This window comes from Myodes glareolus, chromosome 3, assembly GCF_982192425.1.
Source record: "Myodes glareolus chromosome 3, mMyoGla1.1, whole genome shotgun sequence".
Lineage (NCBI taxonomy): Eukaryota > Metazoa > Chordata > Mammalia > Rodentia > Cricetidae > Myodes > Myodes glareolus.
The window spans coordinates 61,003,151-61,025,037 of NC_142028.1; the positions used below are offsets into that span (position 1 = coordinate 61,003,151).

Consider the following 21,887-nt stretch of genomic DNA (forward strand, 5'->3'; position numbering starts at 1 on the left):
GACTTTGTGAGGCTTTTTTATTTTCAAATTATTTAAGAGCTTTACCTATGGCTGAAAAGATGACTTAGCAGTTAAGACCCATGTTTGACAACCTTCAGCCTTCTCTCCAACTCTATGGGATCTGACACCTGACTTGAGCCATAGACAGCTAGACTCACATCCACAGATCCACACACAGACTCACATTCACAGACTCACACAGACACCTAGACTCAGATCCACCGACTCACACACAGACACCTAGACTCAGATCCACAGACCCACATGCGGACTCACACATAGTTGAAAACTAAATCTTTAACCAGGGCCGGAGAGATAACTCAGTGACTAAGAGAATTTACTCTTTTGGGGAGAGGGGTTGGTTTTTCGAGACAGGGTTTCTCTGTAGCTTTGGAGCCTATCCTGGAACTAGCTTTTGTAGACCAGGCTGGCCTTGAACTCAGAGGTCCACCTGCCTCTGTCTCCCAAGTGCTGGGATTAAAGGCGTGCACTACCACCGCCGCCGGGTGAGAGCTTAATTTTACAAAGATCCTGGTTTGGCCTTCAGAACCCACATGGTGGCTCACAACATCTTTTGATTCCAGTTCCAGGAGTGATCCAACACCCTGTTCTGAACTCCATGGCACCCAGGCACACGGCACACATGCAGGTAAAACACTCATACACATAAAATTAAACAGTAAAATCTTTTGCTAATAGCTGCATGTAGGATCACACTCCTTTAATCCCAGCACTTGGGAAGCAGAAGCAGATGGATTTCTGAGTTTGAGACCAGCCTGGTCTGCGTAGTTCCAGGACAGCCAGAACTATATAGTGGCACACTGTTTCAGGAAAGAATAAATAGGAGCTTGACCTTTGGCAGGATCCTGCTTCACCTTAGATGCTCTAGTTGCGTGGTGGCCTCCACCCACTGTGACAAAGTGAGGTTCTTTCAGAAACTAAGCCATTTTCTTAGAAGCAGCCTCTAGCACTTGGATTGCAGTTTGCCTTTCTCTTGACTCCACTGCTGAAAACTTGAGTCGAAAGTGTAGAGGAATTGTGCTCTGGCTCCCCTGAGGGCCTGGTTTGCTCAGTTTTTGCAGTAAACGGTAGGTCCAACCTAACCTAACATGTTAGGCCTGAAAATCTCCTTGACTCCTTTGTTTTTGTTGTTTTTGTGATTTTGAATCTCACTGTCCTGGAACTCTCATTATAGACCAGGCTGGCCTCCTCTCTCTCTGCCTTCTGATACTAAAGGTGTGCACTACCACAGCCATCCCTTGACTCTTCTACATCCAGTCACCAATCTTCAGGAAGTCATTCTCAGTCCTCCCACTGCAATTTGAGCTCATGACGCTGTCACTTCTTTCCCAAATTCAAGACAGGGTCTCTCTGTAACAACCCTAGCTGTCCTGGAACTAGCTCTTGGAGACGCGGTTTGCCTTGAACTCACAGAGATCCACCTGTCTCTGCCTCCCAAGAGTGCTGGGATTAAAGGTGTGCGCCACCATGGCACAATCTTTTCCAAATTCTTAACCCTCCCCTCTTGTGTTTTGCCTGGGTGTAAACCTCTAATACCCACCTTTAAAGTCAGAACAAACTTCTGTAATCCTTAAGACTTGGTAAAAATCCTGAGCCCCTGGGTGTAGTGGCATATACCCTAAGTCCTGGCACTCAGGCAGAGGCAGGTGACTGAGTTTGAGGTCAGACTGCCTGGAGTTACATACAGGTCAACTAGGTCTACATAGTAAGACTGTTTTCTAGGGGGAAAGAAAAGGCTGGGCATAGTGGTACCTGCCTTATTAGTCCCAGCACTCATGAGTTCATGGGTAGCCTGGTCTACAAAGTGAATTCCATGACAACCAGAACTATTACACAAGAGAAACCCTATCTGAAAAAACCGAGAAGGAAAAGAGAAATCTCAAAACCTTTATGGCATGAGACTGTCTTGCTCATTACCTGGCAGCCACCTCTCTAGTGCTCCACTTTCCCCAGACTGTCCACTGTGGAGGTGCCCTTCCCTCTCCTCCACACGGCCGACTCCAGATGTCTGCTCGGCTCGTGCTACCAAAGTCTTCTGATCTTTGTTCAAATCTCAGTGCTAGAACACAAGCCTTATGTGTCCAAGGCTTTGAGGTAGCTCAACCCCCCCAAAAGCGTGGGGCCTCGCAAGATGGCTCAGCTTGTACTAGCCTCCAACTTCCCAAGACCCACATGCTAGGAGAGAACTGGCTCCCCTGCTGAATTTTCTCCTCTGACTGCCACATGCAAAAGAACACAGAGAGATATACATATTCCTATATTCCCTAGCACCTGGTTTACTTTGATTCTGAGACAAAGTCTCATGTAGCTCAGGCCTCAAACTTGCTGTGTGACCTTGTATTAGCTACCTCAATTGAAATTGCAATCTGAAGTGGTTGGGAAATAGGGAGAAGCTCAAGGGTTAAAGATCCAGATCCAGATGAGAATTTTGGATTCCCTGGAGTTGCAGGCGGTTGGGCACTGCCCAACATGATTACCAGGAACCAGAAGTTAACAGCACTGGCTGAAGACCAGCGTCAATTCCCAGCACCCACATGGCAGCTCAGTGCCATTAGTAACTACAATCCCAGGGAATCTGATGCCCTCACCTGGCCTCTACTACCACCAGGTACACACATGCAGGCAAAATTTAACACATACTTTTTTTTAAAATATTTATTTATTATATATACAATATTCTGTCTGTGTGTATGCCTGCAGGCCAGAAGAGTGCACCAGACCCCATTACAGATGGTTGTGAGCCACCATGTGGTTGCTGGAAATTGAACTCGGGCCCTTTGGAAGAGCAGGCAATGCTCTTAACCTCTGAGCCATCTCTCCAGCCCCCTTAACACATACTTTTTAAAAATATTTAAAATGCAAGAAAAAAAGAAAAGCCCAAACTGTGGTAATCGCTCACCTTTAATCCCAGAATTTGGGAGGCAGAGGCAGGCAAATCCTAGTTTCAGCTCAATCTCCCCTTGCTGATTTAGGTCCCTTCCTTCTTGCTTGTCTTAGGCTCTTGTTAGCATCTGGCCTATTGTGATTTTATCCACTGGAATGTAAACTGTGTGAGGATCACTACTCTGTCCCTTTCTGACATGCATCCTGGCACACGGTATCTACTTAATAACTAGTCAAGAGGCATCATAGTGGTAGATGCAGTTGCTTTTAGGTCAATATTGCAATATCCCCTTTCTGTTCATCTCTATTCATATCATCCCTTCCAAAGCTTAGGAAAGAGAAGAAAATTAAAGTTCAGATTTTTTTTTTCTGGAGAAATCACAGATACTAACAAAATATGCTTGCACACACCTAAGTGAAGTCTAAGATGGTTTTTTGTTGGATACTTGTCTGCTGAACAAAATATGTTGCAAATAATCCTCCAGCAGCCCTGTGTCTCCAAGGTAAGTGCAGTGGTTCCCTTTCATATGTAAAACAAGACCCACCTGACCAGGGCCCAAATTCTTCTCAGTACCACACCAGACTTACTTCATCCACAGCCGGCTTCCGCTTCCGGGAGTGGTTTCTAGTGTGCTTGGCATGAGGCAAAAGAATTTTAGTCAAGCACTCATCGAACCCGGCGTGGCTGTTAATATTTGAGTCAGGGACAGGAACAGCAAATTAGTACTAACCGAGATGAAAAAGTCTTTGTCAACTAAGATGTTTTCTGATAAAAACAAAAGGGAGTGCGTTTCATATCTTTATTTTAGTTAGTAATACTGCTAATCGTTATTTTTGCTATGGGCCTTGAACTCGCACTTTGCAATCCAGAAAGTGCATTTCTGGGCTGTGTGTGGAGCATTACCTAGGAGTTCTGTTTCCTGGGTTTCTTTTATCTGCTCTCTTGCAATTCGGGGACAGCCTAGCCCAGTCCCCAGTCTCTGATTGGTCTTAACCACTGGCCAAGAGAACTGCTGACCACTGAGCTGGGAGTAATTGGCCTTTGAGAAGTAAACAGAACCTGGCCAGTAGAGAACCCCGGGTGTGGCCAGTAGTTCTTTTCCCAGGCTCCTCCCTCCCCCCCCCCACACCCCCAAATGACCTTAACCTTCTTTCAGAGCTGGACAGCAGCCAAGTCCAGCCTAAACAATACTCTGAAGTTGATTGGCTCTTTTGCTTGGCAGCCACTGCCACCCCCAAGGAGCTAAGGCCTTCCCACCAGGCCTCTCAGTGGAATCAAGGTTTCTAACTGTTGAAAGGCAAACACTGAAGGAAGTGTTTTTGTAATATGTCCATGGTTTTTGAAGTGCCAGTGTTTGGCACCTGTAACTGAAAACGGAAGAGCCTTCGTAACCTGGGGTGGGTGAGCATCTTTAAGTGACATGGCAGAGGTCAAACAGGATACTTTTGGTAATTGTTCAGGACCTAATTAGTGTCATTTCAGAGGCCAGGATGGCTGTAAATACCACCCAGCATCCTTGGAAAGTGTCAGTGGGCAATTTCTGATGGTTTTATGTACAGTGAGAAGATGTATCAAAGTTCCTGAAAGGCTCATCGTGATCTTTAGCCTCGTCCCTGGCAGCAGATGGTCAGGAATCAGGGCATTATGGTCACTTTCGTTGCAATGGTGTGGCTTCGGATCTGGTGTCCCAGGTCAGGGTCAGCTACTGTAATTCCATAGGAAGAAGGTGGCTTTGGAAAATTGGGTTTTTTGTTTTGTTTTATTTTGGTTTTTTTTTTTTTTTTTTTTTTTTTTTTTTTTTTTTTTTTTTTTTTGGTTTTTCCAGACAGGGTTTCTCTGTGTAACAGCCCTGGCTGTCCTGGAACTCACTCTGTAGAGCAGGCTGGTCTCAGACTCACAGAGATCCGCCTGCCTCTGCCTCCTGAGTGCTGGGATCAAAGGTGTGCACCACCACCGCCTGTCTTGCTTTGGAAACACAACTATAGAGAGCAGATACGTACACTGGGCAGTGTCTGAGCCTAGCCTGGGCATCTCGGGGGTGAAGGTAGGACAGGAGGTGAGCCTGACTTCTTTACATCTTCAATGGGTAAACTATTCTTTGGACATGGGGTTAGAACAGTCTGTGTTTAAAGAGTATTTTCTGCTAATCACTTCATAAATCACTTTAGGGCAACGGTTTATGAACACATCTTCCTCAGTGGTACTTCCTCGTTGCCTGTGGTATGGACCCAATGGGAGAAAGAGATGGTAGTAGGACTTGATGTACCTTATATAGGATATAAATAGTTTCTAAAGACTCCTAGCCAGGGAGAGATAAAAAGCAGAAACTTGGGAACAATTACAGCAACATTAAGTAGCTGGGCATGGTGCCTCACACATGTAAGTAATCTCAACCCTCAGGAGGCTGAAGCAGGGAGGATCATAAGTTTGAGGCCAGCCTAGGCTGCATAGCAAGACTTTTGTCTCAATAATAATACTAACAGAGCCAGCTTGGAAGGCTGGGACCTGAATTCAAGACTTGCGTGACCTTGGGCACTTCCTTTAGTGCAACTTGATTTCCTTATGTATAAAATATGGCCTCAGGTTAAATTGATTCATTCATCATACACAAAACACAAGGCACTGGGTTTTTTGCTGTTTCTGTAGAGCTAGGGATTGAGTCTAGGACACGTGCTCTGTCACCAACAAGTGCTCTAATAACTTGGCTGAAAGATTGCCCTGGTCTTTCATTGCATTTCAGAAGTCAATATTCCAAAAGAGGAAAGCAGGTACCGACATGACCCGGACAGGATAAAATAATTGGTGCTAAAACAGTAAGTGACAGACAACAGGGTGGTGGATGTGGATGGATATGGTTTGTCTCTGAAGCCAAAGGATGGTCTGATGTGATAATGTCTCAAGCAAAATAATAATGAAAAAAATAAACATAAAAAGATCAGCAAATACAGAGAGGCAGGCAGGTTTAAAGAACAAAAATGATGTCATCCTCTTGCATTTTAGGATTCTAGAAATAGTGGCATTGATGACCTTAGGAACTTGTATTGTGAAACTGTTCCCAGATGGTGTCGGGTATTTCCTTTTTAATGCAAGGTGGGAGGTGCAGTCTTTCTGGAGCCCAGGGACATGGCTGGCTGGCTCCCTTGCAGTCTCTAGTTCTTGGTTCAGCTGGCTGTGTTGCTGCATGCTCCATTTTAACCGCAGACTGTGAAGGCAAACCGCGGAGGAGCTGCCTCTTTCACCTCTCACACAGACTTGGAGCCCCACAACCCTCCCGTGCCATCCTGCTACCTCAGTGTCGGGGCTTTGCAAGCACAACATTCAGCTTCCTTGTTATCCTGTAGGAGCAGAAGCCAGAAAATGAACCGGGAAACAGAGCAGAAGAGGAGGGGTTGGTAGCTGGGAAGGAAAGAAGGAGGGAGGAAGGAGGAAAGGAAGGAGGGAGGGAGAGAAGGAGGGAGGAAGGAAGGAAGAAAGGAAGGAAGGAAGGAAGGAAGGAAGGAAGGAAGGAAGGAAGGAAGGAAGGAAGGAAGGAAGGAAGGAAGGAAGGAAGGGAAAATTGCAGCCAAGTGCAACCAAAGAGCTAGTCAAAGTTCTACCGAAAGGGTATCTCAGCAAACAGTCGCACTGCTCACAAGAGGCCCTGCCTCTTTTACACGTGGATTCTGAGGGAATTCGATGGGGTTACCCCGTGAGTTCACACAACAAGGACAGCTGATTTCTCTGTTTTGCCTTGAAAGAGAGTGCTGCGGCGGGAGCCTCTAGAGATTCAAGTCACAACCTTGGGCCCTCGTCACCAGTGTGCCCAGAGAGGCGTTGCCATTTCACCCACGCGACTGGCAACCAAGGCGCTGTTTCTACGCTGAAAAACCTGGAAGAATGACTTTGTAAACTTTTTTTTCTCTTCACCAACCACTAAAATGTGCTTTATGCCTTATTCACTTTACAGATAGCGGAGGGGGCAGTTTTAAGTCCCGGGTCTGAAATGATACAGCTCCTGAGCCTCCACCAAAATGATGTGGGCTAGTTTTCTTTGCTGGGAGAGATAGCCACCAGCTCTTTGTTCCCACCCACATTGGTGGCTGTTGCAGAAGATAAACCCCTCCCTCAGCCAGGGTTGTGGCCAGAGGTTAACCCAGACCCAAACTACGTTGAGAGGACAGATAACTGAAACCACAGGCGGCTTTGGAATCCTGAGAAACAAGAAATCCAACGGAGAAGGATTTATTATCTATTTCCTTTGGGGAGGGTGCAAAGTCGTTCTAACAGTTTCCGTTACAGGGGTACCAACTGGCCGCTCCTCCCCAACAGACGGTTTTGTTGAATTAGCTTCCTTTTTTTCTGCTTTTGGCGCCACTTCCTACGACAGAAACTGCTTGAGGGAGGAGTCCTCAGGGATGTTCTCTGAGGTTTCCTTCCTCGTCCTCTGCAGCCACCCGAGGTGGGGCTGAGAACTGAAGCTGGGCAGAGGCCCTCCATAGCCAGAGGAAGGGAAAGTCAGGGGGATCCCCCACTTTCTTCGCGCCCAGGCGCTGGGTATCGCTGCTTGCCACAAAAAAAAAAAACCCACAACAAGGGGTGTCTCTGGCCTATTCACACTGTGTACTGTGTGCCAGGCCCGGTGCTGAGCTGGTGTGGCAGGACAGGAGAGAACGTGCGGCTCCCGCTGCGCTGGTCAGGCCTGGGGTAGCACCCAGTCCAGCCTCGGCCCACAGCGGGATGGGACTGGGGCGCGAGCGCCGACTGAGAGCGCGATGCCCGCGCACACGCTGACGGCGAGCGAGAGGCAGACTCCTCAGGTGTCACCGCGCCGGGAAGGGGCGACGCACACCCTCGGCCCCCGCCCCAGCCGGGGTCAACATGGCCGCCGAGGAGGGAGGCGGGGCGCTCCGAGTCCGGGCAGGAGCTGGGCGGGGCCGCCGTCGGCGGAGCCAGCGCGCAGGCGCGGGACGCCCGGGACCCGGATGGAGGTGCTGAGGTTGGCGCTCGGCGGGGGTGGTCTGGACGCGCGGGCGCGGGGTATCCGGCGCCAGCTCTTTGGCGTTCTGGAGTTCTCCCGGGAGGGAAGCTGTCAAACGGAGGCCGAGAGAAATTAGGCGGAGGCTGTAGAGACGCGAGGAGCCCCGCCCCTCCGCCATAGCGGCCCCCGGCGCCGCCTCTTCCTTTGCGGCCTTCGGCCCTCGTCTGCTTCCGGCCCTGTTGCCTGGCCCGGCCCTGCGGTTCCCTCGGGACGAAGTCCTGGGCCGTGGCTGCCTGGGGTGAGGGTCAGTACCCCGTCCCGGGTAGGAAGTGTGTCCGAAAAGAACAGGCTGAAACGGGCTGCCGGCCCCGCGGGGCTTAGTGAAAGGAGAAGGCCGTGCGCTTCGCGAGGCCTCTGTCCCCGAGCACCCTGGGTCAGAGCACATCACCCCACCGAGATGTTAGCCTTGCCCGGAGAGGCCAGGGCTTCGGCTGAACAGGCTTTTCCAGATAGGGCCCATCACCATAAGCTTCCAGGAACAACATGCGCTATCGTTGGAAGAAGTACTGGGCTAGGTGTTGGAGACCTGGGTTGTCCTGGCTGGAAAGGAATGCAGACCCTTTCTGTTTGTGGCAGAACGCGCTCATGACTTTGGGCATAAGGTTTCAGGAAGCAGTGCATGAGGAATTTTAAAAGTAGTGGGTGTGTCACGTGGCTCCAGTGAGTCTCAGTTTTCATATCCATAAAATGGCAATGGTAATTATAATCCGGCCTCCTAGTGTCTAGTGAAATCTCCGAAGCCTATCTCACGTGAAAATTAAAGAATGAAACTCGTTGTTGATTCTAAGCGTCCTACCAGTTAAGAGTGTGATTTGGCGAGGGACTTCTTTCAAAGGGATATTGGCAAATAGCTAGAGGAATAGTTGCCTCCTGATTTTACTTGACTTAATCGAAAATTAAGTGTGGGTTGCATGTCCTGTGGCCACTGAGGCCAGGGTTTAAAAGAGGAAGAGGTGGATTCAGTACTTTTCTGTGCCCTGCCTCCCTTGTGCATGCAAGTGGGGAGGCCAGTGAAGAAAAAAAAAATGAATTTATCCTAGGACAAAAGAGATTTGGTGTGCGTGTTTCTTTGATTTTTTGGGGGGTTTAGTCAATCTAGTGTTGCAGATACATGTGCAGTCAGAAAGTACTCCTTCCTGGGGCTGTTCAGAAGCTTAACTTTAACTGAACTTCCACGGGTAAAGCCATGTGTCGTTGGGAGTCGAGAGGGGGGCCCTCCTTTTCCTCTGGCCTCCTGGTGAAGAAGCAAGCGTTAGGTGCCCCCTTGTGCCAAGTGAGAAGTACTGTCGCCGTTAGCCAGTCCTGTTCCCTTGGCAGAGGATTTTATTTTCTCCCATGACTTCTGTGACTTTGTCATTTGCTTTGCTTTGCTTGTTTTAATTGTTACTTTGTGTGCATGTGTTTGTGTATATGTGTGTAGCTAGACCTGTGCCACGGCACACCCGTGGGAGGAGGTAGGAGGACAGTGTGTGGAGTGCCTTCTCTCCTTCAGCTTTGTGGGTCACTGTGGTGGCAAGTACCCTTACATGTTGGGCCATCTTGCTTTTTAACATGAACTGTGACGGGAGGAATATTTGGACCAGTGATATTTAGATCTAGAGACAGAACTGGCGATGCTTCACTCAGAACAGGTGTACAGATGTCAGTTTCTCTGCTCTTCCCGGGACTACACTTAGGGCCGTCCCTGTCCTCATACAGAACAGACAGCAGTGTGTCAGGGCAAGAGGCCGTGAGAGCGTAGTGCGCGGGCGCTGGACGCTGGTGAGAATCAGAACATTGCAGAAAGCAAGTGGAACCTAAAAGTTTGGGAGGTGTTAGCCACCTGAGAGAAGACAAAGGAGGTTTGTGGTTCTTGCTTTAACACTGTAGGAGCCATGACTGCTTAAAAAAAAAAAGAAAGAAAGAGAGAGAGAAAGAGGGAAGAAAAAGAAAAGAAAATGCCTTGACGTGCATTCTGTGTCTCATAATAGCTTTGGTTTTTGTACACTGTTGCCACCCCTGTGGAGATGGGAAATAGCCGTTTACTCCTTCCCTGGTGGTAGACTCTGTTTTGCCCTAAGTTTGTTTTAGCAATGGGAGCTGGCTGAAGTCCTGCCGAGCAGCGGTTTTCTTTCCCTTCTCCACTTAATTTAACAGACCAGCTGAACACACATCACAGAGCTGCGCTGGCATGTGGAGTTATTACAGGCTTCTAAGATGGTTCTGTGCCCCACTCTGGGGACTCTGGTTTGGGAATTAGTTTATTATTCTGGGCAAGAGGGAAAGGGCACACGCCAAATAATAGCGGCCACAGCATTGATTTGTGTGGCACTTTTAGTTTAGTTCATTTTGCCATGTGACAGATTTGGGAGCTGGGAGTGGGTGGGGATAGTCTTATCTCATTGTATATAGAAAGGAATCTCAGGGGGACTAAATGAGAACTTGCCAGTGACAGAATTGGGACTTGAACCCAGGTCTTTGACTCCTACATAAAAGCATTCAACAGGCTTTTAAAACTTCTGGGCACTTAACTTTCCAGCTTCTTGCTTATCTGTGTGGAAATTACCTGAATACTAGAATGCAGTGTTTCAGAGTGACACCCAGTAATCCATCTGCCTTCAAGATAGTCTCCCTCTGGGAAGTCAGATGGTTATGTTGTCATAGAAGGGCTGAAGGGGGTGGCTCCTGTGAAGAAAATGTTATTTACTTTCTTTCAGCCCATGTGTGACATTTTCTTCCTTGGGTGTTAGAGTTTAGAAGCCTGAGGAAGCTCAGACGTGACGAGAGGATGTGGCCCCTGGACCCATCCCAGAAAGAGGTGCTGAGATTTGCAGTCAGCTGCCGCATCTTGACCCTAACACTACAGGTCAGTCTCCGACACCTGCTCTGAACATAATGTTGCCTTATGACTGAGCTACGAATGAAGAATAAATGGTCCTCACCTCTCCGCTTCCTACTATGCCTCTTCATGTGGTTGGACCCAGACAGACTTAGACCTGGCAAGAGCCTTAGTAGTGGTATTAATCTGTGTCATCCACGTGAACCAGACACATTAAGCTATGTAGCAAGATAAAGGGCCAGAGTTGGACCCCAGGCTCCCTAACTCCCTACCCAAACTAGAGGTTTTCCCACAGACTTTAGTTATCTGATGGTCTCACCAACAGAGATCTTTGAGGTGTTTGTGACAGCTCAAAGTGTTGCCGGGGCACCCTGACTTGGAGCCTGAGTACTGTGTTAGAGAGAAAGCCCTTCCAGAGTTCTGAGACCGTCTATGATATTCATCAAGAATGGTTCCCCACTTGCTGTCCTAGCCACTCAGTTCTCAGTATGTTTGCCCTTTGCCACCTTTTCCCTAGTCCGCCTTGATACGTACTTTAATCAAAGTCACATATATATGAATTATTTGGTGCCTAGCTTAGTGCTTTATACTTGGTAGGTCTTTATACTTGGTAGGTCTATGCGTTTTTTTGTTTGTTTGTTTGTTGAGACAGGGTTTCTCTGTAGCTTTGAAGCCTATCCTGGAAACAAGCTCTTGTAGACTAGGCTGGCCTCAAACTCACAGAGATCCGCCTGCCTCTGCCTCCTGAGTGCTGGGATTAAAGGCATGTGCCACCACCGTCTGGCAGGTCTATGAGTTTATGATCATTGTCAACACCCTAGAGTTACTGTATTGACATAATGATGTGTGTTTTTTTTTAAGATTTATTTTCTTTATTATATACATTGCTCTGTCTGCATGTATGCCTGCATGCCAGAAGAAGGCATCAGATCTCATTGTAGATGGTTGTGAGCCACCACGTGGTTGCTGGGGATTGAACTCAGGACCTCTGGAAGAGCAGTCAATGCTCTTAACCACTGAGCTATCTCTCCAGCCCATGATACATATTTCTTTATCATCCATATCTGGGGCTCCTAGCTGCTTCCTTTGTAGAAACGTTTTCTTTCCTCCCTCTGAGCTTCTAGCTCTGAATTATTCTTCCCTTATTAAATGAAGCACTTCAGGTTCTTTTGGCTTTGGGGGCCTTAACCTGAAGGCCGTGCTGTTACCTGTGATTGTCACCCCCATCCCATTTCTTTCCACTGTTTGCAGTGGCGTGATGAAGAAACGGACCAAAGAGTCAGGCAGTGGTGGTGCACGCCTCTAATCCCAGCTCTCAGACAGAACTCTGTGAGTTCAAGGTCAATCTCATCTACTAAGTGAATTCCTGGACAGCCAAAACTAAACAGAGGAACCCTGTCTTTAAAAAAACAAAAACAAAAGGGTGGCAGGGAGAAAGAAAGAAAAGAAAAGAAAGAAACTGACCAAAAAGAGAATGAGCCTTTAATTGGGCAGTGCTCTTGTTGCTAGGATGGGGAGCCTGACTCAGTGATGGCTCTGGACCAGCATCAGCTGAGTTCCTGGCAGAGCCAAAGGAGCAGTGCAGCAAGTCAGCATCTGGGGTAGGGAGCCAGGACAGCTGCGTTCTCGTTCAGCGGGATTTTGGAAACAGTATTATTTCCTCAAATCCCTGAAGCTCAGCCACCAAAATTATAGTAAGTACCTATTCCCAAAACTGTGCTAAATTATGAGTGAAAGGTCATGTTTTCCTTCAAGTAACTGACAACCTAATGAGGCAGAAAGACATTAACAATAAATTGGATTTCACTCTTTCTCTCCTCGCCCCTTCCAGCTCTAAAGCTCATGCTAGCAGATTCTATCCCTAGCTACTGTCACTGTTGCCGCTGTCTCTGTCAGTGAAGGCTTTAACTCCCGATTCACTGGCATTCTGTCTTCTGTTGACATCTGTGGTTTCAGTAGTAAGAGGATGATACATAGTCAGCGCCCTGATCCTCAGGTCATCATCCCACTTCCTTTCAGGGACCTTGTCTCCACCTCTCTGTAGTGGTGCTCCATAGCCAACCCCTGCCCGAGAGTCTGTCAAGGCTTCTCTTGTTCTCTGACCACTGTCTCTCTTGTCTCTGCTGCTCATTTCTGTTCCTCAGACCTTCCATAACGTTCTCTGGCTTTGTGATCCATGGAACCTACCGTGTTTCTTTGGCCTTTGCCCTCCAGCCTTCAGCTTCCTCTTCCTAAGCTGAGTCTGTTTCTTCGTGGTGATCATTCCTATGCGTACATGCAATTCTCTTCCATTATCCCTGTTTTATACATAAGACAAAAGTCTAGTCTTGGTGAACATAGTGGTCTGCCTTCTTCATGTCTACACTACCCATTTTTAAAAAAATGCAAGTATATTAACTAGCCCTTTTTTTAATACAAGGTCAAGTGAGTCATTAATACCACCTGGAAATCTTGATGAATTTCCATAGCCCACTCACCCTCCTATTCTCTCAAATGTTTTTTGCACATCCCAGTTACCTGGGGGATTTTTTTAAAAAATGCAGTGTTGGATGGAGATGTAGCTCAATGATAATTTACACTTAGCATGTGTGAGTCTCTGGATTTTATATTCTGCCACACACACACGGACATTCATAAAAATAAAAACTTTAAAATTTCAATACCCAGGGCTGGCAGGATAGCTCAGAGGGCAGCCACATGTCTCCAAACCCACCTGACTTTGGTCCCTGTGTTCCACGTGGTAGAAAGAGAACTTCCCACAAGCTGTCTCTACAGGCTCCTTACACATCTTTAACAGCTTTTCCCCGGTACCGTCAAGTAGGAATTCGCATTTCTGCATTAAAAACTTAGGAAAATCTGAGTGCTGCATCCCGTAGCCTACCTACATGTGTCTTTGTGAGTTCACTGGTGAAAGTGGATTGAGCACTCTCCCCTTTTCTGTCCAGCAGGTGCTGCCCCAGTTCCTTGCCCAGAGTTCTAAACTAAAGACCTCCAGACATGGACAGAAATCTGTAGGAAGACAGGCCTACCTTGACCTGAGCAGCTACGCTGTCGATTCCAGCGATTCTGTCCACTTCTGGAGGTCTTTAGTTTAGATGAAAGACAGTTTTGCCTGATGGTCAGTGCTCGGCAGTCGAAGCGAACTGCAGATGGACGTTGTTCTGTGCCCATTTGTCTTCTGTCTTCTTTGAAGGAAATAAGAGTGCTGCTGCTAGGAGCCAACCTGTCTCTTTTTGTTATGAAAAGGTTTTTTTTAATAATTAAATATTTAAATATCACATTCCCCCCTGTTCCCTGCCCAGAGTTCCTTCCAGCCTCCCTCCTGTCCTCCTGTTCGGTGGTTTCTTTTCACTGACTTATTCCAGTGTCAGCAAACACTGATCTCTCACTCCTCCCCCCACACACACAGCAGGCATGGTGACACACACCTATACCAAGCACTGGGACATGCAGGGGCAGAAAGATCAAATCAAGGTCATTCTCAGCTCTGTTTCAAGTTTGAGCCCCTGACTGCATCCGAGACTCCTTTCTACTTTCCGTTGTTCAACCCTGCCACCCCATTTCTCCTTCATCTTCACAGCGAAACTCTGCAAATGTTTGCATGTTCCTTTTCCCCTTCTGTTAGCTCGGTGGCTGCTCCCCTCTGTTCCACTGAAGTAGCTCTACCCAGTCACTGTGACCGTCTCATTGTTGAAGTCTGTGATCGGTTTTTGGTTCCTGTTGTACTTGGGTCCTGTCAGCAACATTCAACAGTTTCTCAATTCAACAGTTTCTCAATCCTGGTTTTCACTTGGTTCTAAGACACTGTTCTCTAAGACCTGGGCTTCCCACAGCTCACCCATCATTCACTGTTCCTGGAACTCACTGTGTAGATGAGACTGGCCTGGAACCCACAGATCCCTGCCTGCCTCTAGCTCCTGAATTCAGAGATTCAAGGTTTATGCCAGTTTTCTTGGCTTCCTGCTTTCTTCCTTGCTGGATCCTTACCTCCTTGCCAGGAGGACTCCATCCTCATCCTTGATGAGCTCCATCTCAGGTCTCAGGATCTCCTTCCTTCCCAGGCAGGCTCCTTCATTCTCACACCTGGGAGTGCCATCCCTATTCCATTTCCAATTTATATGAATTCTGATCTGACTTCTCATTTGTAGACTCAGGCATCTTCCTGCTTGGTTGACCTCTGTGCTAGAGTTAACTAGTTAGCATTGGAGCTCCTTATATACACATGTGCGCGCACGCACACCCCATACCATCAAGTCAGTTTTCCCTTTTTATTGAATAGTAATTCTTTCCTTCCAGTTACTTACAACACCCTGGTTCTCCTTCACCCCACAGGCACTCTTCAATGTCATCGTTCCAGATCACCATGCAGATGCCTTTTCTCCTCCCCGCCTGGCCCCTTCGGGCTCTGTGGATCAGCTTGTGGAAGGTCTCCTGGGTGGTCTGTCTCGATGGGATGCAGAACACTTCCTGTTTATTGCTGAGCACGGCTACCTTTATGAGCACAACTTTGCCTTCTTCCCTGGCTTCCCCTTGGCCCTGCTGATGGGAACTGAACTGCTGAGACCTTTGCAGGGCCTCTTGAGCCAGCGCAGTTGCCTGCTGGTCGCGGTAGCACTTCTCAACTTTCTGTTCTCTGTGCTGGCTGCACTCACACTTCATGATTTGGGTTGTCTAGTTTTGCACTGTCCTCGCCAGGCCTTTTATGCAGCCATGCTTTTCTGCCTCAGCCCTGCCAATGTTTTCTTGGCAGCTGGTTACTCGGAAGCTTTGTTTGCCTTCCTGACTTTCAGCGCCATGGGGCAACTGGAGAGGGGCCGGAGCTGGGCAAGTGGGCTGCTCTTTGCTCTTGCCACTGGGGTGCGCTCCAATGGGCTGGTCAGTGTCGGCTTCCTCCTGCACTCTCAGTGCAGAGGCTTTTTCTCTTCTCTTGTGATGCTGAACCCCCTGAAACAGCTCATCAAGCTGATGGCCTCTCTCTGCCTGTCCGCACTCACTGTCAGCCTTCCCTTTGCTCTCTTCCAGTATTATGCTTACACCCAGTTCTGCCTACCAGGCTCTGCCCACTCCATTCCTGAGCCTCTGGTACAGTTAGCTGTGGACAAAGGCTACCGGATTCCAGGAGAAAATGAGCCCCCATGGTGCTCCTGGGAGCTTCCCCTAATATACAGCTATATCCAGGATGTCTACTGGAATGTTGGCCTTCTGCGATACTATGAGCTCAAGCAGGTGCCCAATTTTCTTCTAGCTACACCAGTAACTGTACTGGTTATGTGGGCAACCTGGACATATGTGACCACCCACCCTCGGCTCTGCCTTACCCTTGGGCTGCAAAGATGCAAGGATAGTAAGACCCTAGAGAAGTCCCATCCTGGCTTCCTCAGTCCACAGGTGTTTGTGTACCTGGTCCACGCTGCGGTGCTGCTGCTTTTTGGAGGGCTGTGCATGCATGTTCAGGTGAGGCGGGTTTCTCCCTGGAATGACTGCTTAAATACAGCAGGGGAGATGGTAACTTTCTCTCTCGATGGCCCGTACCTAATTTAGTCAACAACTGTGGGCAGTCAGGTGTACTCAGGCACAGCTATGATCCCAGCACTGAGGCAGGAGGATTTTAAATTGAAGGTAGCCTGGACTACAAAGCAATTCAGATCCACGTAGGCTAAATAGCCAGACAAACACAGACCTGGGGCTTTCTTTGTTCCAGAATCTAAATTAGAACTCTGAGGATAGGACATAAGTAAGATGAAATTACTGCCTTAATGAGTCTTATGGTATAAACACGAGACAGACATTATTAGACAGATGAAATTAGGGGTTAGGGGTGCAGCTCGGTTGGTAGGCTGCTTGCCTTGACCGCACAAAGACCTTGGGTTCTTTCGTTCTTTCCCCACACTACAAAAAACAAAAAAAAAAACAAAAAAACACCTATAATCCCAGCATTTGGGAGGTGGCGGCAGGGGGAGCTCTGTGAGTTTCAGGCAGGTCAAGGCTATATATAGTGAGACCTTGTCTCAAAAACTGAAAACAGTTATGGTCATTCTTTACTACATAGTGAGTTTGAGGTCAGCCTGGGCTATATGAAACCATATTTGTTTCAAATTATAATACTATTGTTATTTTTTAAAATATATGCAACTAGGCGATGATGGCACACGCCTTTAATCCCAGCACTCTGGAGGCAGAGGCAGACGGATCTCTGTGAATTCGAGGCCAACCTGGTTTATAACAGCTAGTTCCAGGACAGTTCTGGGATTAAAGGAGTGTGCCACCGCCACCTGGCCAATGGTATATGACTTTAATCTCAGCACTCAGGAGGCAGAGGCAGGAGGAGAGTTTAAGGCCAGCCTTGTCCACAGAGAGCGTTCCAGGATAGCCAGGGATACACAGAAAAAAACCTTTCTTTAAAAAAAAAAAATACCAGTGAGTAGGCTCTGAGTTTGAGTCCAGCTGGAGCTACATAGTGAAACCCTATCTCAAACAAAAAGTAAAATCCACTCAGGCGGTCTGGAGAGATGGCTCAGCATTTAGAAGCACTGACTGCTCTTCCAGAGAATCTGAGTTCAATTCCCAGCACCCACGTGGCAGTTCACAGCTGTCTGTGACTCCAGTTCCAGGGAACCAGACACCCATGGCAAAACACCAATGCACATTAAAAAAAAAAAAAAAATCCCCCAGACATGATGACGTGTAATTCCAGTGCTTGGGAAGCAGAGCAGAGGCCGGGAGATTGTCGCCAGTTCTGGGTCAGCCAGCCTGGTCTATTTATTGTTTGTTTGTTTGTTTTGTTTGAGGTTTGGTTTTTTTTTTTTTTTTTTTTTTTTTTTTTTTTTTTTTTTTTAGGACAGGGTTTCTCTGTAGCTTCAGAGCCTGTCCTGGAACTAGCTCTTGTAGACCAGGTTGAACTCACAGAGATCTGCCTGCTTCTGCCTCCTGAGTGCTGGAATTAAAGGCATTCGCCACCACCGCCCAGCCAGCCTGGTCTTTATAGTCCATTCCTAGCCAGCTAGAACGACATTGGAGATCCTGCTCAAGAATCCAATGAAATGTTCAGATTGTACTGAGAGTATAACTTAGTGGTAGAGCACTTGCCTAGCATGTGAGAGTCCTGTCTTCAGTCTCCAGCGCTGAAATAAAGGTATAGGACTTTACTGCCAAGCCTGATTGACCTGAGTTCAGTCCTTGGCATCCACATGGTAGAAGAGAACTGACCACACACACGATCAATTAGTGTATTTATTGTGAGTGTGAAAAAGTAGTTAACTCACTAAGGCATCATATTTAAAATGGGTTCTGAAGAGTTAAAAAAAAAAAACTCAGGTAAGCATGTAGGAGTGGTGAGGTGGATGAATTGCTGAAATGCTTACTGTATAAACATAGGAAGTTGCAACCTTAGCACCCACATAAAAAAGCAAGCATGGTGGTGCTCATCTATGATATTTGTGCTGGGAAAACAGAGCTAGGGGGACCCCTGGTGGCTGGGCAACAATGTAGCCAATCAGTGAACTACTTTGAGTAACTCAAGAAAGAGATCAGTTCAAGGCCATCCTCCTGTACTAGTTTGAAGTCACCTACACTACATGAAATCCTGTCTACAAAACAAAGAAGCAGCAAACATTCCGGGCAGATGTGGGGATGGGGTGGGCACACGCAGAGGTGTGAAGGCTATGAGAGGACTTGGTTCAGCTGGAATGCAGGAGTAGACACAGCTTCTCTTGAGCCTTTCCCTAGGACACAGACTGCCATGGCGGTCTTTTAGGGTGTCTTGAGCACAGGCAATAGACATCTTGTCCAATGTTTGGGGTGGTGGTGTCAGTATAGGATCAGGGGTTTGATCTTACGTCCAATTTTAAAGTTCTTGGCTGTCTCCAAGTAAGTCTTGTCCCTACACTTACCTGTCCTCCGTTCACAGGCAAATATTGACAGTTTGTGATGTTATTTGAGCCATGTGGTTAGGGAAAGTAAAAAATAGCCGCCTGGGTCTGTGACTGGATCAGCTTTTCAGTGAGTGCCAGGCTAGCTCAGAGTCTGCAAGGTAGGTGAGAGCCCTTGGAGATTTGACTCAGAACTGTGAGATAGGAAAGGATGAACCAGGACCTGTTGCTTCCCTCTGTCCCCAGCCTCCAACATACTAAAATTTAGAGGTTGTGGACTAAAATCAGACACTATAGAGATTTTATTGTTGGTTGGCCCGTTATTGTGGTAATTGGTCTGAGACTGATTACTGGTAACTCAAGGTTGGGTGGCGGTACACCGTTCTTTCAGGCAGCTCTGCAGCTTTGCTGAATTTGCTTTCCTACTTGTCACGCGTGATTCACCCAGTCACATTGCTAATGCTCCAATCAGTATGGTCCTTTTTTTTTTTTTTTTTTTTTTTAGGTTCTCACACGATTTTTGGGCTCTTCCACTCCTATTGTGTACTGGTTTCCAGCTCACTTGCTTCAGAATGAAGAGCCACTGTTGAGATCTGTGGACATAGTACCTGAGGAAAACACCCCACCAGGAATAAAGGCCCCCAGAATCTGTATCATGAAACTCTTGTACAACTGGAAGGCCTGTTCTCCAGTCACAAGATGCATTCTAGGCTATTTCCTGACTTACTGGCTCCTGGGACTACTCCTCCATTGCAACTTCCTGCCTTGGACTTGACCTGGAGTCTCGAGGGACAAGCTGGAAGCTGGGTTAACCCAGGGGCTGAAAGCTTCAAAGCACACTGACTGGACTGCCTGCACACCCTAGAGCATGTCCGTTAGGATCTGCCCTGGCCCCTGCGGACCACTTCGGAATGGAGAATGTGAGCACAGGAGCCAGCCCCTTCTTGTGCAGGGTGGAACAAGTTTAGAGGAGCATTTTCTCTGCTGAGTGGAGCTGCCTCGAGTCTCCTGGGTCAACAGCATCAAACAATGTTAACCCTCCTACTGACCCATGTGGAAGGTTTTTGTTTTTGTTTTTTGAGACAGGGTTTCTCTGTGTAGACCTGGCTGTCCAGGAACTCGCACCAGGCTGGCCTCAAACTCTGCCTCCATCTGGCTGCACATGTGTAAATTTAAATGTTTGATCAAAGCTCTAGGCAACAGCGTGGTCAACCCAAGATGGTGGGGACAGTACAGCAAAGGAAAAAGGAACCACCTGCTCTAAGTGAGACCTTTCTGAAGTTTTCTTTATGATGTATGCACTTATATAAAAAAAAGTCTACTCACTATGAAAATTTAAAAACTTGTATTTGCAATGAATTATCTTTTATTCGGGGGAGAGGCGGAGGATCATGGGAGTTGAGACAGGGTCCCCCTGTGTCTGTAGCTCAGGCTGGTCTGAGATCCACCTGTCTCTGTCTCCTGAGTGCTGGTACTAAACATGTGTGCCACAGGCTCTGCTAAGATACTTTTTATAAACTATAGGGGCTTGGCTAGAACTCAGTAATAAAGCATGTGAGGCCCTAATTTCAATAATAAATGATTTGGAGCAGAGCACAGGATCTGAACCCCGGATCCTATCCTCATGTTCTGACTATGTCATCCTAAACTACTTCCAGAGCCTTCTTTACCTGCTCTGAAACTAAGGAATGTCCTGGTTCCTTGTGGTATGCTTTAGGTCTTTAGGCCATAAATCTTGAGGTTACCTTAAACAGATCCCAATCCGAACACCTGGAGGCTCAAATGTGACCTCCATTTCCTTTGATCAATTAGAGCCCCTCCATCACCCCTGGAAACAGGCCCGAGTAGGAACTGCCATGGGGAGTAATGACACCCACTCTTTCCTTCCTCAAAAACTGCTTGATTGGTAGGCACTAACACCACAGCCCTGATGGGGGTCGTTGTAGCCAAGTCCAAGGTGGTCATGTGCCTGCTGCTGGGCTCTTTTGGTTACTGATAGTATGTCACTGATGAGGGGGCTGGCTCCCACCTATCCCAGCACCCCAGGATGCCAAGGCAGGAAGTGCCTTTAGAGAAAGCTGGCCCTGCCCAGCAGTGCTTGTTCCTGTCTTGAGCCAGGTGAGTTTGGCTCTGTCTTATGATCCTTCTTCCCACTGAGCCAGAAATTCCAATAAACAGCCTTCTTCAAAACAGATGGCAATCCGCAGCAGCTTCTGGAAAGCTGAGAGTTGGAATTTGGACACACTCCCTCCAACCGTGACAGAAAGCTCAACTTGCCAGCTGAAGGGAAGCTCCTGGCTGAGGCCCAGCACCCTCCGTGGGAGCCTCCAGCCAGCCTGGCCAACGAGCATTCCCACCCATCACCACGGCACTAGCACAGCCAAGCGTTTGGTCCAGAGTCAAATGCTACTGAAAATGTACACACAGATTGGGGCAGCCCTCTGCCTTCTGCCAAGACACCGACTGCCCTTCTTGGCAAAGGACGATCACCTCTGCCCTAGTGACCCTCCAGCTGGCAAAGACTGCGCCTCTTCACCCGCAGCTGCAAATCCTAGGACTCTCCCCTCTCCCCAAAATTACTGTGGGTGGATCTGGGGTCCCGTTTGCCGGAGCACTCACGGGATCTTTTGGTTTCTGCTTCACTTTTGTCTCCTTTTGGGGACTAACTAGAAGCGATTGTCCCCCTCCTGGGAGAGGTAGCTCACCGCCCACAGAGCGCTGTGTTCTCATTGTTTTGTCCCTAGGCCTCATCACCCCAGAAACCCTACACCTGAGGACCCCTGCTAGGCGAGCAACACCTGGAGAAGGGCGTGGTCTCGCTGACCTGGGAGGGCTGGTTGCTAGGGTTCTAAAGAATGGGCTGACTTTATGGCCAGCAGCTGTCCTTTTACCGGCCTATTAACAGTCTTTAATAGTCTGAGAGGAACATGAAGGGCCCAAGGCAGGAAGCTTCCTGTTTACTCGAGGTCTAAGAATGCCACAGCTGGGTTGGGCGGCTGCAGTTTAGAGAAAGTCATTTCCTTCTAAGACCCTGCTAAAATACAAACCAGATCCAGGCGGAGAGGTATATGTCTTTTTACTCGTTAATGAAGGTGGGAGAAGAGGGGGTTTGGTCTTCCCTCTGGGGCGGAAGTCTGGACCTAAAAATGTAAAGCTTATGAGATTCTGAATGGATTCTTTTTGCCGGTTATTTATTAGTGCCTATTTTGGGCTAAGGAAGACTCAGGCACACCTCAAATGTCTGTAGTGAGCTGCTGACCAGTATACAGATACAGTCAC

The 21,887-nt window shown here is 47.9% G+C and overlaps 1 protein-coding gene across 9 annotated transcripts; it reads left to right on the forward strand.

The window, feature by feature from the left end:
- The first annotated feature begins 7,785 nt into the window (after positions 1 to 7,785).
- Positions 7,786 to 19,950, forward strand: Pigv (phosphatidylinositol glycan anchor biosynthesis class V). Of its 9 annotated transcripts, XM_085686728.2 has the most exons (5): positions 7,786 to 7,880; positions 10,652 to 10,767; positions 15,073 to 15,166; positions 15,794 to 16,194; positions 19,114 to 19,950. In XM_085686728.2, the coding sequence occupies exons 2-5, from the start codon at positions 10,690 to 10,692 to the stop codon at positions 19,381 to 19,383; spliced, it is 843 nt and encodes a 280-aa protein (XP_085542854.2). In that variant the 5' UTR covers positions 7,786 to 7,880; positions 10,652 to 10,689; the 3' UTR covers positions 19,384 to 19,950. The 9 variants fall into 9 exon arrangements, with proteins under 9 accessions (XP_085542854.2, XP_048290032.2, XP_085542855.2 ...); XM_048434075.3 differs by having other exon boundaries at positions 15,073 to 16,194; XM_048434078.3 differs by having other exon boundaries at positions 7,849 to 7,872; positions 15,073 to 16,194.
- Positions 19,951 to 21,887: the final 1,937 nt, after the last annotated feature.